This window comes from Eptesicus fuscus, chromosome 1, assembly GCF_027574615.1.
Source record: "Eptesicus fuscus isolate TK198812 chromosome 1, DD_ASM_mEF_20220401, whole genome shotgun sequence".
In the NCBI taxonomy this organism is placed as follows: Eukaryota; Metazoa; Chordata; class Mammalia; order Chiroptera; family Vespertilionidae; genus Eptesicus; species Eptesicus fuscus.
In genome coordinates, this window is record NC_072473.1 from 123,349,637 (window position 1) to 123,365,243 (window position 15,607).

The window sequence follows — 15,607 nt, forward strand, 5'->3', positions numbered from 1 at the left end:
TTTCTAACACCTCTGTTTTTACAAGGTAAAAGGGCACTTGTGATTTTCCAGAGTCTGTCAAAAAAGATTGAGATCAAGAATATATCACTGAGGATTGAGTTTAGGAAGGAAAAATATCAAAGTTGTCAGGATATTTGAATACTTGGTTAAATAAGATCACGTGTTAATGAGACATACTACATGGGCTTTCCATTTAAAGTGACAAAATATTTTAAAATCAATATAGGAAGTAACGCAATTGTAAAGAACCTTAGTTCTCTCAGCCCAGCCAGGGTGCCTCAGTGGTTGAGCATCGACCCATTTTCCAGGAAGTCAAGGTTCGATTCCCGGTCAGGGCACACGTCTGGGTTGCAGGCTCGATCCCCAGTGTGCAGGAGGCAGCTGATCAATGATTCTCTCTCATCATTGATGTTTTTATTTCTCTCCCTCTTCATTCCTCTCTGAAATCAATAAAAAAATATTTTTTAAAAAGTGAGAAGGCTTGGTTCTCAAGTAAAGTTTTGTCAGAATAAGTTCACTTAAAAATATTATGCTTATGTGCTCTGGCCAGGTAGCTGTTGGTTAAAGGCTTGTCCTGATACACCATCACAGGTCAGAGCACACAGAAGAATCAAAGTGGATAAACGAATCTCTCTCTCAATTTTGAACTCTCTCTCTCAATTTCTCTCTCTCCCTTCCTCTCTCTCAATATAATAAATTTTTAAAATATTTTTATTGATTTCAGAGAGGAAGGGAGAGGGAGAGAGAGATAGAAACATAAATTATGAGAGAGAATTATTGATCGGCTGCCTTCTTCATGCCCCCCACTGGGGATTGAGCCCCCAACCCAGGCATGTGCCCTTGATCAGAATCAAACCCTTGACCCTTCAGTCCACAGGCCAATGCTCTATCCATTGAGCAAAGCCAGCTAGGGCAAATATAATAATTTTTTTAAAAAATTTAAATATTACACACACACACACACACACACACACACACACACACACACAAAATAAGTAAATCCAGGAGATGTAATTTACAGCATGGTGACTATAGTTAGCAACACTGTATAGCATGAAATTTCTCTTTACAAAAACAAAAATTGCAACTATGGGTGGTGATGGATGTTTACTAGCCTTATTATGACAAGCATTTTGCAATATATAAAGATATGGAATCATCATGTAGTACACCTGAAACTAATATAACGTTATATGTTTTCAGGGATATTTCTTTTTTTTCTTTTTCTTTTTTTTTCTTTTTTAGAGAGAGAGAGAGTGAAAGGGAGGGGAGAGACAGAGAGACAGAGAAAAGAAACATCTATGTGAAAGACACATTGATTGGTTCCTCCCGCACGCACCCCAACCAGAGTTAGAGCCTACAGCCGAGTTATGTGCCCTTGACCGGAATCAAACCCAGGACCCTTCAATCCGCAGTCTGACGCTCTATCCACTGAGCCAAACCAGCTAGGGCAGGGGGTATTTCTTAAACTTCACTATTTTCCAGAATCACAGGGCCAGAATACCTCTTTCCATGGCATCACCCTGTGTGACACCTTATAATGCCTGTACCAGTAATACCAGGTGTTTGTGTGGTGGCTTCCTGGAGCCACAGTGGCTCGGTGTTATGAAAACCCTCAGGTAAAATGTCCCACCTGAGGTCTTGGACTCACTGACAGCACCAGGTAACTGACTTTTCTCGGCATGGGAAATAGATTGATTTAACACACTCTTAATAGTGTATTCTTATTAAGTGAAGCCTATTAAGGTCTGGGCTCCCCTTCTCAGACATAGCAAACGCCTGTAGTTGAAGGGGAATGAGGTGATGCCTGCAAGTATTTTGCTCAGCAACCTTTGGTTTAAAAGGGGTTTTTTTTGCACTTCTTCATCTCTTCACCTTTTTAAACCAGCCCCACAATATCCTCCCCACCTCCCATCTGGCAACCATCAGTTTGTTCTCTGTATCAATGAGGCTGTTTCTGTTTTGTTCATTTATTTATTTTTTTTTTTAATTCCACAGATGAGTGATATCATATTGTAATTATCTTTCTCTGAGTTATTTCAGTTAGGTACAAACCAGTACTTACAGAATAGTCACAGGGATATAAAGTACAGCATAGGGAATATAGTCAGTAATATTGTAATAATGATGTATGGTGCCAGGTGGGTACTAGACTTATATGGGGGGCGGGGAGAGGATCATTTCATAAATTATATAAATGTATAACTATCATGCTAAACACCTGAAACTAATACACTAATATAACGTTGAATGTCAACTGTAATTGCAAAATAAAAATAGATAAACTTTTGTTTTTAAAATTTTTAAAAATTAAAACATTATAGAAAAGCCTGTTCTTTTGCATCCCTAACAAGGGAAGAGAAATCTATTCTGTCACCAAAGGCCCCAATTTCTGGTCCTGAAAAGTAGTTACAGGTTTCAGAGCCTTGGTACTCAAAGCCCCGTCAGGGATCGGCAGCGCTGGAGTCGCCCCGCTTTGGAGAAGCTTGCAGATTCTTAGTCCCACCCCATCGTCTGGAGTGGGATCTGCATTTTTATCAAGATCTGCCGGAGATTTGTACACACTTTCCATCGCGCCACCTGTACCCCACTCACGCCCATTTCGGACCAGAGCGTTTGGGTCCTGTGGAAGAAACTGGTCATTCCAGTCTGCCCGCAGTGGAAGAAATCTCCTTCCAAAAAGGGCGGGAAGCAGTTCGGATACTAGGCGGGTAATACTCGCTCTCGAAGTCAAGAGAATAATGGCAGAATGGAATCCATGATCATTTCCTGTCTCTTGGCGAACACTAAAAATGTTCATGCCCTCGTAAAAGGCAGGTAGCGGCTGTATTTTTGCCACGCTCGCTTAGAACACTGCACAAGAACAAATAAGCAGGGATAGGGACTTTTCTTTAGAAAGCACGATCTGGGGCTTTACTTTTGCACCCGGCCCTGAGCCGACTGATTGCGTCATTCAACTAAGGGGAGCCAATGGGAGACTGCCATACTTCAACTTCCGTTCCAATGGCTACAGTGCAACAGGATCCCCAAATGATTCCTGGGCCTGGTGTGCATGTGGCCGGCCTGGTGGTCAGCTTGTAGCTAACCCAAGGCTGGATGCAGTCCAGTTCTGCAGTACACTGCCCGGAGCTTGATTTGAACTCTGTACCCCCAGGCACAGCAGGGACAGGAGCAGGGACAAGGAGCCCCTGCGCCCCTCCTCCCACCCCCCGCTTTCAAGGTGCCCCGCCTTTCGAGGTGTCCAGGTTGCTAGGGCGCAGCCGCGAGCGTGCCGTGTGCACTCTATAACTTCTTCCCACCTTCTGCCCCCTGCCCAGTGTGCATTGCGGCGGCGGCAGCAGCAGTCGCAGCAGCAGGTGCGCATCGTCGTGGCTGTGGAGCTCCGGCACTCCGGCCTGCACGGATCTCCAGCAGGTAAGGAGTGAGGCCCTGGACACCGAGAGCAACCCAAACTGCAGGGCTTCTCCTCCTCCCAACCAATGACTCTTGCAGTCGGACTTGGCATTCCACGGGCCTGTGGCTATAGGGTTCCCCTGAAGAGGGATACCATGAGATTAGGCCTGGCACCCCACCGGCTCCTTGCATTTCGAGGCATAGTGACTAGCCTGAGAACTGCAGAACCTAACCCTTCCCAGAGCCATAGCAGCCTGCACAACCAGGACAAATGGCTCCGGGCCTTCCCCTGAAGGGAAAGTGGCTTTGGCCCTTCTTCACCTGGCCTCACCCAAAATCCGCTGACCAGAATGGGGGTGTTTGAAGTACGGGGTGTGTAAGGGGTGAGGGGCATCCTCGGGTGGGGGTGGGGAGCATAGGGGAATGGGAATGGGAGGCTTGGGAATACAAGTTGGGCTTATGTGGGGGCAGGGCTTGGGTGGGGGTGCAGTTTAAGTGAGGGTAGGGTTTGGGATGGTTGCAACATGAGTGGCAGGAGGAGGACTTGGGTGGGGGTAGGGATTGAACTCTTGGGGTGGAGCTTAGCGTCAGGGCATTTGCGTGGGGCGGGGCTTGGGAGGGGTGGGGCTTGGCGTCAGGAGTTACGCATGCGTGGGGTGGGGCTTGGTGGGGCGTGGCTTGGGAGGGGTGGGGATTGGCGTCAGGAGTTACGCATGCGTGGGGTGGGGCTTGGGGCGTGGCTTGGGAGGGGTGGGGCTTGGCATCAGTAGTTACGCATGCGTGGGGTGGGGCTTGGTGGGGCGTGGCGTCAGGAGTTACGCACGCGTGGGGTGGGGCTTGGCATCAGTATTTACGCATGCGTGGGGTGGGGCTTGGTGGGGCGTGGCTTGGGAGGGGTGGGGATTGGCGTCAGGAGTTACGCATGCGTGGGGTGGGGCTTGGGGCGTGGCTTGGGAGGGGTGGGGCTTGGCATCAGTAGTTACGCATGCGTGGGGTGGGGCTTGGTGGGGCGTGGCATCAGGAGTTACGCATGCGTGGGGTGGGGCTTGGCATCAGTAGTTACGCATGCGTGGGGTGGGGCTTGGTGGGGCGTGGCGTCAGGAGTTACGCATGCGTGGGGTGGGGCTTGGTGGGGCTTGGCGTCAGGAGTTACGCATGCGTGGGGTGGGGCTTGGCATCAGTATTTACGCATGCGTGGGGTGGGGCTTGGTGGGGCGTGGCTTGGGAGGGGTGGGGCTTGGCATCAGTAATTACGCATGCGTGTGGTGGGGCTTGGTGGGGCGTGGCTTTGGAGGGGTGGGGCTTGGCGTCAGGAGTTACGCATGCTTGGGGTGGGGCTTAGCGTCAAGGCTTTTCTGAGGGGTGGGATTTGGTAAGGCATGGCTTGGGAAGGGATGGGCTTGGCGTCAGGAATTGCGCATGTGTGGGGTGGGGCTTAGTGGGGCATGGTGTCAGGAATTACGCATGCATGGGGTGGGGCTTAGCACCAAGGCTTTTGCATGGGGTGAGATTTGGTAGGGCGTGGCTTGGCGTCAGGAATTGCGCATGTGGGGTGGGGCTTGGTGGGGCGTGGCTTGGGAGGGGGGTGGGGCTTGGCGTCAGGGCTTGTGAGTGCATGGTGAGCTTATCGGCAGGTCTTTTGCATGGGGTGGCGCTTGGTGGAATGTGGCTTGGGAGGAGGTGGAGCTTGGCATCAGGGTTTGCACTTGCATGGGATGGGGCTTAACATCAAGGGTTTTGCATCCCGTGGGGCTTGGTTGGGCGTGGCTTGGGAAAGGGGTGGAGCTTGGCGACAGGGCTTGCCTTTGCATGGGGTGGGGTTTGGTGGGGTGTGGCTTGGGGATAGGTGGAGCTTGATGTTAGGGCTTGCACATGCGTGGGGTGGGGCCTAGCGGCAGGCTTTTGCGTGGGATGGGCAGGGTTTGGGAGGGTAGGAACATGAATGGCAGGAGGACGACTTGGGTGGGGGCAAGGATTAAACTTACGTTGCCATGGAGCTTAGTGACAGGGCTTTTGCTTGGGTGGGGCTTCGTGGGTTGGGGCTTGGGAAGGGGTGGGACTTGGTGTGAGTAGGGTTGGGGGGTGGAACATGAGTGACAGGAGGAGGACGGGATGGGGCTTGGTGTCAGGGCTTGTGCATGGGTGGGGGAGAGCTTGGTGGTGCTGGATTTAGGAAGGAGTGGAACATGAGTGGCAGGGGTAGGAGTTGTGTGGGGACAGGGAATTGAGCTTCTGTGGGGCTGGAGCTGAGTATCGGGTTGGGTGGGTATGGGACTTGATGACGGCAAGGCGTGAGAGGGGTGGAAAGTGAGTTGCAGGAGTAGGATTTGGGTGGGGGCGGGGGATGCTTGAACTGTGGAGATGGAGCTTGGTGTCAGGGCGTGGGCTTGGTGGAGGCGGGGATTGCTGGGTGGGCCTTGGGTTAGAGGCTGAGCTTCGTTAGGGGTGGGGCATGACAGTGGGTGGGTATGTGGGAGGAGTGGGGGCGGACTTGAGGGTGGGGCAATAATCTTAAAGTAGGATTACTTCTGCTGAAGGCAGTGGACCCGAGGGAGCAGTTTCTTGTATCCCTGCAGCAGGGTACTTAATGGACAGCTCGGCAGACTCAGAATGGGTACAGCCTGAGCAGGGACACATGGCTCAGAACCCTAGCAAAATACCTCTGCCTTTTCTTGGGACAGATCCAGTGGAGCAGTACCCTCTGCCCTCGGGCCAGGAACTGCCTGACTGGACAGAACTGGAGAGCTGAACGTTGATTGTGGGTGGAATCCCCGCATCTGCACTGCCAGAGGACCCTACTCTGACTGGTGAGCAACTGACGTGGGCCTATGTTGGGAAGAGTTTCTGTAACCCTGGCAAGGAGCAAGAGGGGGCGGGGCTGCCTGTCAATGTGTACAGATTCTTCGGTGTAGGGTCACAACTAGAGGGACAGTTGTCTGTCTCCTGCAGTGTGGCACTGAAGACCTTTTCTGGGTCCCTTTTCTGTCTCTGATTCCAGCTCCTATGCAGTTTAAAGTCATAAGCTCTTGATTTTTGAGCACTGAATCCTTGCTGCCCCCCCCCCCCCCCGCCAACTCATTTCCCCCAACCCCCTTTGTTGCTAGAAATTTAATTGGTTGGAGGCCAGTGATATCACCTGTTGCTCATAGAGGGTCTTAACCTTACCATATGACACCTGTCTGTGATTGAAACCCACCCATGGTCCCCACTGTTCTTGGTATCCATGACAACACTGCACCTCTCCAGGGCTCTCCACACCCAGCAGTTCAATTGCATTGTGTAGAACTCCAGCCATCTTTCTGAGCTGTTGGGCATTTACTGAAAAGAGGAGAACTCTCCACCTCCCTCCTCCCACCTTTGCCCTGGCAAAGAGGGTGCCAGGTGCCCCGGGCCTTCGCAGCCTTGTGCCAGGGAGTGGGATATTCTCCTGGTCTCCCGCTTGGGGGTCTTTGTCAGGGTCCTCAGGCGTCAGGCCCTGCCTCCTAATGTTGCCTTTTCACCGCAGGCATCTGCAGCTCCTGTGGCAGAGTCCTTAGACTTTGAGGAAGAACCCACAGCAGGAGGTCAGTAGGGAAGTGATGAGGTCGACTGGGGAGACCCCTCTATACTCTTCACACCACCAAATGATTAGGGGGGCCTGGGAGGCAGGGACTGAATCCCTGTGAGTGGAGGTTGGGGCAGAAGAGGGGCTGCTGGTGAGGGTGGGAGTGGGCAATAATGATGCTTTCACCCCATTTGCATTACAGGTTGTGGAATCCTGGGACTCTTCTGCTTTTGTACTTGCCATTGACTCAGAACTGACCAAGTCTGGGTCAAACTCTGTAGCAGATTACTACCCCTAGTATTAGATCAGTCCATAGAAAGTTAGAGCAATGGCCTTGACACTGTTAGAGGATTGGTGCAAGGGGATGGACCTGGACCCCAGGAAGGCCCTGCTGATTGTGGGGATCCCCGTGGAGTGTACTGAGAATGAAATTAGAGAGACTATTAGGGCAGGCTTACAGCCCGTGTGCCCATACAGGGTGCTGGGAAGAATGTTCAGAAGGGAAGACAATGCTAAGGCAGTCTTCATCGAATTGGGAGACACTGTCAATTACGCTAAGACACCCCATCAGATACCAGGAAAAGGAGGTGCCTGGGAAGTGGTGGTAAAACCCCGTAACCCAGATGATGAATTCATCAATAGACTGAGCTACTTCCTGAAGGGTGAGGGCCGGAAAATGGCAGATGTGGCCAGTGCCCTGGGGTATGCCCCTCTCACTGAGGATCAGGAGCCAGGCAATGCTCCCCTAGACAAACCCACAGATTTGCAGCTTCAGAAAGAAAGCATGTGGTACCGAAAAATCAAAATGTTTTCAGGAAACGTCTTTGCAGGCCCAGGCGAAGAGAACTTTGAAGCCTGGCTGGAGCAGGTCACTGAGGTGATGCAGGTCTGGCAAGTGTGTGAGGCAGAGAAGATACGGCGTTTGCTGGAGAGCCTCCGTGGCCCTGCCCTGTCCATCATGCGGGTGCTCCGGGCCAACAATGACTCTATGACTGTAGAACAATGCCTGGACACCCTGAAGCAGATCTTTGGGAGCAAAGAGGACTCTAGAACCTCGCAGTTTAAGTTCCTCCAGACCGTTCAGAAGATTGGAGAGAAAATCTCGGCGTTTTTGGTGCGCCTGGAGCCGCTGCTGCAGAAAGCCTTGCAGCACAGCCCCACATCAGCGCGAAGCACAGATATGATTCGCCTGAAACACGTCCTGTCTCGTACCAACCTGAGCGGCACCCTCCGAGGAAAGCTCGAGCTCCTGGATCAGAGAGGCTGTCCTCCCACTTTCCTAGAGTTAATGAAGCTCGTTCGAGATGAAGAGGAGTGGGAAGTCACCACGGCCGTGCTGAAGCAGAAGCAAAAGCCTGCAGGAAGGGGCCGCAGGCCTTCCAGCAGACAGGTGCTCGAGGAAGTCAGTGATTCTGCACCTCAGGTCCCCCAGCAGAGAGTGCAGTATTGTGATAGCAGCACTCAGACCACCCAGGAAGGGACTGGCACTGTGTCATTTAGGCACAGGAAAGTGCCCCGCTACAGTAGCGAAGAGGAGAGCCAGAGCCTGATCACATGCATTAAGGCCGAACCGAAGTCACCAGAAAGGGAGAGGCCTCAGCTTGAAGGAGAGTCGGGAAACGAGGTGGGGGCTGGGGGCATGAGCCACCCCGAGCCCTAGGCAGCAAAGGCTCAGAGAATCCAGGTACCCTTTCCCCTAGCAGGCAGCAGGGAAATTTTAACAAGGGGAAGGGGCATTCCATGCAAACAGAGTATTTGCGTGGGGCAGAGGGGCAGGGCAGTCAGGCACAGGCTAAGCCCCCTCATCCTCCAGCAGCTGAAAGGGACCCCACCCATGAGGCCAACCTCCCCTCAGGGAGAGACAAGCATAGAGTCCTGAAGAGTTACCAGCGACACAAGCAAGCGGCCACCACACCCGGCACACGGGGTGCTCGAGCCATGAGCAGGGGCCCCACCATGGCAGAAGCTGAAGGCGTTGCAGCTGAGGACTCAGGCATGGGCCCCGTCATCTGGCCTCCCCCAAACGCCCACCCTGTGGACTCAGAGCTAAGAATGCCGACAGGCCCATGGGCCCCCTGGGGCCCAGAAGAACCTTCCCCGGGGCCACCCCTGCCAGAAGAAGCCAGCACCAGTGATGAGGAAGAGCTGCATGGTGGAGATGGGGTGACCCCCCGGAAGGGAGGCCGCAGAGTCCAGCCCGTCTTCAGGATTATCTACACTGCTCTAGGGAAGCCCCACGAAGGCACCACCCTTGAGCCCCTGCGCAAGTGAGGCCAGGACAGCCCGGCCCCAGCCTGCAGGCATTTCCTCCCCCTGCAGCCTGGAAAGGCTATGGGGGGCAGGAGGGCAAAGACAGAGGAGAGCCCCAGGCCACAGCCTGGGCTCAGCCTGCAGGGGGATGGGGACTTGGGCTAGTACCACAGCTGGTTTGGGTGGGAGGGGAGAGGATGGGAATTTGTTCTAAAGCAGGAGGAGAAGGGGGGAGCATGAGGAGAGGAGAATGGGGGAGGGGGGAGGAGGAAAACTAGGAGGAGAATAACCAGGAGCTGAACAGGAGAGGAGGAGGAGGAGGAGAACAGGTGAGGAGGAGGAGGATAACAGGTGAGGAGGAGGAGGATAACAGGTGAGGAGGAAGAGGAGGAGGATAACAGGTGAGGAGGAGGAGGATAACAGGTGGGGAGGAGGAGGATAACAGGAGGTGAGCAGGAGAGGAGGAGGAGGAGGATAACAGGTGAGGAGGAGGAGGATAACAGGTGGGGAGGAGGAGGATAACAGGAGGTGAGCAGTAGAGGAGGAGGAGGAGGATAACAGGAGGTGAGCAGGAGAGGAGGAGGAGGAGGAATACAACAGGTGAGGAGGAGGAGGATAACAGGTGGGGAGGAGGAGGGTAACAGGAGGTGAGCAGGAGAGGAGGAGGAGGAGGATAACAGGAGGTGAGCAGGAGAGGAAGAGGAGGAATATAACAGGTGAGGAGGAGGAGGATAACAGGTGAGGAGGAGGAGGATAACAGGTGGGGAGGAGGAGGATAACAGGAGGTGAGCAGTAGAGGAGGAGGAGGAGGATAACAGGAGGTGAGCAGGAGAGGAGGAGGAGGAGGAATACAACAGGTGAGGAGGAGGAGGATAACAGGTGGGGAGGAGGAGGGTAACAGGAGGTGAGCAGGAGAGGAGGAGGAGGAGGATAACAGGAGGTGAGCAGGAGAGGAGGAGGAGGAAGATAACAGGAGGTGAGCAGGAGAGGAAGAGGAGGAATATAACAGGTGAGGAGGAGGAGGATAACAGGTGAGGAGGAGGAGGGTAACAGGAGGTGAGCAGGAGAGGAGGAGGAGGAGGGTAACAGGAGGTGAGCAGGAGAGGAGGAGGAGGAATATAACAGGTGAGGAGGAGGATAACGAGGTGAGCAGGAGAGGAGGAGGAGGATAACAGGTGAGGAGGAGGAGGGTAACAGGAGGTGAGCAGGAGAGGAGGAGGAGGGTAACAGGAGGTGAGGAGGAGGAGGAGGAGGGGGAGTTATTGGGAGGGGCAGTTTTTTGTTCTGTTTGTTTATGCAGGGCCACTGGAGGTATGGAGCGAGCAGGCAGGAGAACGGGAACTGGCCTGGCGAACCACCACTCAGCAGCCACCAATGCCAAGGCCAGCCTCAGCACCAAACCTTGCCACCTTGGGCAGCCGGCCTGGGAGCACCCCTGAGCAGCCTTCCCTGGCCTAAATGACGGGCACCTGAAGACATCTGCCACCTGAACAGACCTAGGGCAGGGCCAGGCCCCATCATGCTGTCCAGAGGTGGAGGGAGCCCTGCAGTGAGTGGACATCACCAGCGTCCATAGTCCTGCAAAGACCAATCGTGGGGCCCTCAGGAAGGGAGACTGTGGTGGGAGGGTCGTGGTGTGGTGGGAAGCTGAGGCACCTCTTTAGGGACCCCAGGACGGCATGTGAACTATGTACTCTAGTGGCTGTTAGAAGTTCTTTTTTTGTTGTTAATTCCCTTTTTTTCCCCCAGTAGATTCAGTAAATGTTTTTCTTCAATAAATTTCCTTAATTGTTACATCAGAGATTTGCTTCTGCTTCGCGCATTTGAGAAAAGGGTCTGCTGGGCGCGGGTTTGGGGAGCAATGATGGTCTGGGATTCCAAATTAGCATTGGGGTGTGGTAGGGGCAGGGTCCATGAGGATTGTGAAGTCCTCTGGGCTGGATGGTGTAGGTGGCAGGAACTTGTGAGCACAGGAGAGTATCTGTTTGCATCCCCAGGAAGCTCTGGGATCCATCAGGAATAAGTGGGTTAGACTTTGAAGGGAAGGGAAAGGACAGCAGGCAGGCCAGAGGCCACAGGATTCCTGGCAGAGGTGTGGGGACTCAGGGTGCCCATATGGGTCAGAGGTCAGATGTACAGTTCCAGAGACCAGCTGGCCACAGAAGGGCCCTGGAGGTTGGACACCCCTGCCAGCTGCTGGACTCCAGGGTGGGGCTGGGTGCCTGCCTACCCTTCCGTGATCAGCCTACTCCTGTCAGCTAACAAGTGGCCAGCATTGGTATAGCCACGGAGGGATGTTTGCGGGCTTGCGGGTGCATGATGGCTGAAGAGAAAAGAATGGTGAACAGGTGTGAGGGTGTGTGTGTGTTGGGCAATTGGTGTGTTTGGCATCCTTTTAGGACTGTGTGTTGGTAGCCACTTTCCCACCCCTCCCATGGAGAGTTGACAGGAGGAGGGCTAGCTCCTGGGTCCTGGGTTTCAGCTCGCTTCTGGGCTGGCACAGAAAAGAGAAGTCCCTGCCTGCCACCTGGCCCCTAGAGGCACCCTTCCAGCCTTTTTTCCTCTTCCCCCAGAGGGAGAGTATTTACAAAGAGATTAGTGTGAGTTTTTCTCCCAGTTGTCTTTTCTCCCTATTGCCCCTGGCTCCTTCACCTGGAGCCCAAAGTGCAAGGTTCGAAGCCCAGGTAATTGCCAGCCAGTTCCTCAGACCTGGGGTACAAGTCCAGGTCTCCTGCTGCTCTGCACCCCACATTCCCCCATAGCCGGGATTTGCCAGTGCCTGGGATCCCCCTCTGCCCAATGAGCTTTTCCCTACCCAAAGCCCATCATTTGGGGGCCGCTTCTCAAGGCCACAATCCCCCTCTAGATGCCACCTCCTCCTGGAGCCCAGAGCAAATCCTTCCTTGGAGCACTTCAGCAGCAAGCACCTCCAGGCTACCCTGCTCCTTCCTCAGTGGCCTGCTGACAATGTTGAACTCCCTTGAATCCTGTGACCCTGGGAAAAAGCAATGGTTAAGAAATCTACCCCGACCAGCATGGCTCAGTGATTGTCAACCTATGAACTAGGAGGTCACAATTCAATTCCTGGTCTGGGCACATGCCCAGATCGTGGGCTCCATCCCCAGTGTGGCGCATGAAGTAGGCAGCCCACCAGTGATTCTCATCCATGTTTCTATCTCTCTCTCCCTCTCCCCTTCTCTCTGAAATCAAGAAAAATATTTTTTAAATTAATTCATTAAATCTATCCTTTTATGTCCTGAAAAATAACTTATTGCAAGGAACTGCTATGGCTGAATTGCATTCTTACCAAAATTTGTATGTTGAAGTCCTAACCCCCCAGTGCCTCAGAATGTGCCTGGTTTGGAGGCAGGGTCTTTAGAGATGGAATTAAAGTAAAGTGAGGTTATTAGTGGACCCTAATCCAATACAACTGGTATCCTTATAAAAAGGGGACATTTGGGTGCAAAGATAAATAGACACACCTAAAGGAAAGATGATGTGAAGAGCCACAGGGAGAGGTGGCCATCAGCAAGCCAATGAGAGAGCCCTGAACCCCCTTCCACCCCCTTCCCCGGCCCTCAGAAGGAAGCAACCAAATCTTAATCTCTCCAACCTCTGGTCTCAAAAATTATGAGACAACACATTTCCAGTGTTGAGCCACCCAGTCTTGTTATGGCAGACTGTGCAAACTCACACAACCCCCTTTTTCCCATATGACTCAGGAAGGCCCCTGTTGTTTATGTCTGACAAGACTAGACAAGGACCCTCCAAATTTCCCTTCATTTCCACTAATCAATAAGTAGGAACAGAGTAGAGTGCTTATTACCAAAATTTGGTTTAGCTCCTCTGCTTCCCACAGACCCCTGAACTTTGGCCCAACGCCAGCCTGAGGCAGCAGTGACCTGATAGTTGTTACTTGTGACATGGTAATAAGGGGTTACTTTGATTCTTCTGTCAAAAATACTTTGCTTTGACCCTTCTGTGAGGCCTCTTTTTTTTTTCCCCCCTCTGACTCCAGATATGGCCCGCGTGGGGGAAGGGTTCCCTGGCGTTCCTTCCCAGGAGGCTGAGTAGGACTTTCTTTGGTTTTCAAACCCAGAAGTTGGGAGAGGGCCTAGGGAGGGGGAGGTCTTTTGAATCCAGAAACTGCATAGGAGGTTATATCAGCTCTCCCATCTGGGAGATTTGGGGAAGGTTTCCTTGGTTCTCTGGCTGCAGAAACTGCAGGGAGGGCTCTTTGGCTCTATGAACTGGGAGACTGAGGGAGGTCCCCTCACACTCTTTCCCAGAGATTGCTCTCATGGTGGGAGTTGGGGTTGGGCAGTTCTCTCTGCTCTTTGATCTCAGAGTTCCCATGGAAGGGTTGCATTGGCTCAAGGATGGAGGTCCTTAGGCTTCTGAACCTGGAGATTGAGTGGGGTGTTCTTGGCCCTCAGACCCAGGGAGTATGGGAACTTAAAACAAATAGCGTTTTTTCTGGCATATAAGACGACTGGGCATATAGAAGATTTTCCTGGGTTAAAAAGTCGTCTTATACGCCGGAAAATACGGTAAGAGTATTTCCTGGCCCTGTGAAATTTTTTTTCTCTTTGGTTTAACTATCTGCTAATACCCTCTTTCTCCTTCCTGCTCACTACATGCTTCAGTATTATAGAACTAACTCAGTTCAATATCTCCAAAATTGGCAAAATTTTAACTTTCATGGCCTCTTTGGAAAAAAGGAGCTCTCCCCAAACTGGCTCATCTAAGATTTCTCCCTTCCTCTCATCCCTGGTCCTTCCTCCTTTTTACCACCTCTTAGACCTTCCCTTCAACTCCCCTGAATCCTTTTCTCTGTCTCCCTTTCACACCCCTACTCCCCTCATCGTTCTATGCACCCCTCCAGACCTTTCCCTTCCAACTTCAGCTTCTCAACTGCCCATAGTCACTAGATATTTTTGCCCCTGCCCCCTTTGGGTGCTCTCCAGGGACTCAGGAACCCCAAAGCAAAAAACTGAGGGTGAATATTCTAATTAGAAACACTCTGGATATTTTATTTACTCAGCTTTGGAGAAACCCTGATGGCTGTTTGATGTTTCTCTGTCCCTCACCCAAAATTTAGTTCACAGCCTCCATAAGATTACACAGGGCTAAAATGCCCCCTTTACAAACATGGGTGGTATGCTTTAGCCCTCCTATTGAGCAACTAACCACAACTTATTCCATCTGCCACAGATGTAATTCTAGTAAAAATGTAAAGGTGGGGCAAAAAGCCAACTTAAAAACACATGAAACAGCAAGATTTGCGTTTCTGTGTTTAAACCTGACTCATGGCTAAAAATTTTAGAATTAAAGCCACAAGATCTCTTTTTAAATCTGTTTGTGTGTTGATGTGCATTTATGTAATAGCTTTCTATCTCCAGATGGTATTGCCAAACTAACTTTTATCTTAAAGGAGCTCTATCTTAAATGGCTTAGAGATAATTAGGTGCTTATATAAATTAAATATTCTTAAAACTCCTAGGAATGTAGAAACCCAAGTGTTTTAATAATTCACATTTTATAATTAAGGTAACGTTTTGGAAAAGAATAGTTTAATATTGTTCGTTTAATAAAACTATCTTTGTCCCTCAGTTATCAGCATTAAGCATATACGAGCATTCCTTTTTATTTTACCTGGATATATTCTTCCTAAATTTATACAGGTTTACTAGTCAAATAAATTAATATTACATTTACTAGATGTTTTAGATTACAAAAAATAAATCTGAATTTATTCAAATTGACTCATTATTATTTCAACAATAATTGTGCATTATAATATGTTTGGTTAAAAATAGTTTCCAATATTTTTGGTAACTTACAAGCTTAGACTTATGGTAAACTAAGTCAAGTAATAGATATTCTTTAAATACCTAGATCATTTCTCAAAAAGAAAAAATGTTGAAAAATTTATTACTAGGCATAAGTTTAAATTTATAGACATTTTCCTTCTTATTTTTATATGGCACAGAGAGGCTAATTATATTAGGATCTGTTAATAAAAATGCTCTTTTTTGGCACACTGAGAAAGTGTACTATAAGGATGTATATACCTATAATATTCTCAAATGTATATTCAGAATATTTGCTAGTTTGCCACAAAATGCTGTCACATGACAGATAGTTCACAATGATATACTCCCTAGTTTTCTCTGAAAACTAAAAGTTACTGGAGGTTAAAAATTATAATTGATATGTGTAAACAAAACTATTTGCAGCAATAATGGCAAAGTGGGACAACTTTGCATGCAAGGTATGCAAAATATGTTTTTGTTAAGGAAAATGTGAGTAATTTTGTCCTAAAATAAAGTGACTGCTTGTTCAAAAATGAGAATGAGGAAACTGTAGGACAAAACCTGAATAGATACAGGAAGTTATAGAGTATTCATGAAAAAGGAA

The 15,607-nt window shown here is 50.6% G+C and overlaps 1 protein-coding gene across 1 annotated transcript; it reads left to right on the plus strand.

Moving 5' to 3' along the window:
- The first annotated feature begins 7,265 nt into the window (after window positions 1–7,265).
- PNMA5 (PNMA family member 5) lies at window positions 7,266–8,597 on the plus strand. The gene has a single exon (XM_008160940.3). It carries the CDS (start codon window positions 7,266–7,268, stop codon window positions 8,595–8,597), a length of 1,332 nt encoding a protein of 443 aa, XP_008159162.1.
- Window positions 8,598–15,607: the final 7,010 nt, after the last annotated feature.

What these genes read in the sequence shown, in the direction of transcription:
- PNMA5 (XM_008160940.3), top strand. Translation starts at nt 7,266, where the DNA reads ATGGCCTTGACACTGTTAGAGGATTGGTGCAAGGGGATGGACCTGGAC.